General features: G+C 45.0%; 1 protein-coding gene across 1 annotated transcript; it reads right to left on the reverse strand.

Annotated features, from left to right (window-relative positions):
- Positions 1–528: 528 nt before the first annotated feature.
- On the reverse strand, positions 529–921 carry A1O5_13469 (uncharacterized protein; the record flags this gene model as incomplete). Its single annotated transcript, XM_007754034.1, has 1 exon — positions 529–921. One exon carries the CDS (start codon positions 919–921, stop codon positions 529–531), a length of 393 nt encoding a protein of 130 aa, XP_007752224.1.
- Positions 922–1328: the final 407 nt, after the last annotated feature.

Below are 1328 nucleotides of genomic sequence, written 5' to 3' on the forward strand. Positions count from 1 at the left end.
TGCCACCGCTCTACCAGCCCAGCACAGCCCATCACAGCACAGCCACCTTGCCTTGTTATATCCCTCCCTCTCCCATCCACAGGACGACCTCGTCCGACAGCACACAGCACACTCAAGAATTGTCTAACCCTATTGTTACCTAGGGGGCGGGTCCGCAGCACTGTAAGAAGAAGCTCGCAACGGGGGCAGATTCTCCTCTCTTATTGGGTCTAGAACACGAACTGGAACACCACCAGTAGGTGTAACAGACCTGCTCGGTCTGTATGAGGACACCGAAGACGCTCTTAACATTCCGCTTTGATAACCACTCTATCTTAGGGTCGAGCCTATTTCTATATCAATGTTGCTCGGTGGCTCTGGGGTTCGCTCTTGGAATCCTTCCTTAACTGACTGAGCAACGCGAGGGAAGAGAGGGTTCACTCTTAGCGTTGGGATTCTGTCCTAAGGGTTATTACTGTCATATTCTGAACCTATTCTCTCTTCGCTATATAGGTCGATATGAGCCTACAATATCTGGTTCGTATTCTCTTAGTTAATGAGATCAACAACACTTTCATCTGGAGTGGCTATCATAATAGGCTTTGATGGCTGCCACCCACTGGTTTCTACGCGAGACGGCCATAATAATGGTATCTTTTTATCTCTGATAATAGCTTGATGAATATCCTGAATGAGTTGAACTCGATGGGAAGTGTCGATTTTGACTTCTTTAACAGCTTCAATACCGTTTTCCATAAGAGCTCTGGCCCAAAAGATGACAAACATTCCGCAATCATAGCCATTTAGTTGTTTGTTGACATTGACATTCTGAAATGTGAACTGTCTACCGTCTTCGAGCTTTGCTCGAACTTGAGAGTTAAGATACTCCAAAATGATCGAAATCATTGAGTCTTTTGCCGTGCGCTTCCCAATCGAATCCATAGCGTAAACGATTCGAGAATCGGGATCGACGTATACTAACCACCAATGGTTGATCTCTCGATAGGGGATCAGCTTCTTCTATGTAAACTTATCTTGTCGCCACGATCGCGGCTAGGTTGTAAACGTAAATGTCTCTCGAACGTTATATAAGTAGATTACATTCCATCTGTCTTCCACTTAGTGCTTTCGGTAGGCCGCGATGCCTCCAATAACGTAATCCATAGATAACTAACCGTCATGATCCGCACTAAGTAAAAGATATTTCAATTCTTTCTTATCAATCATACATCCTCCCGAGTAGTAATTCCCGCCGCGAAGAGATTTCTTTGCTCCGCGACTGTGCTCTTCAAATTTCTTCAAAGCGTCTCGAATTCGCTAAATTTCTGACGTGCCTTTTTCAGCCTCTA

This window comes from Cladophialophora psammophila, assembly GCF_000585535.1.
Source record: "Cladophialophora psammophila CBS 110553 chromosome Unknown aczJe-supercont1.71, whole genome shotgun sequence".
Lineage (NCBI taxonomy): Eukaryota > Fungi > Ascomycota > Eurotiomycetes > Chaetothyriales > Herpotrichiellaceae > Cladophialophora > Cladophialophora psammophila.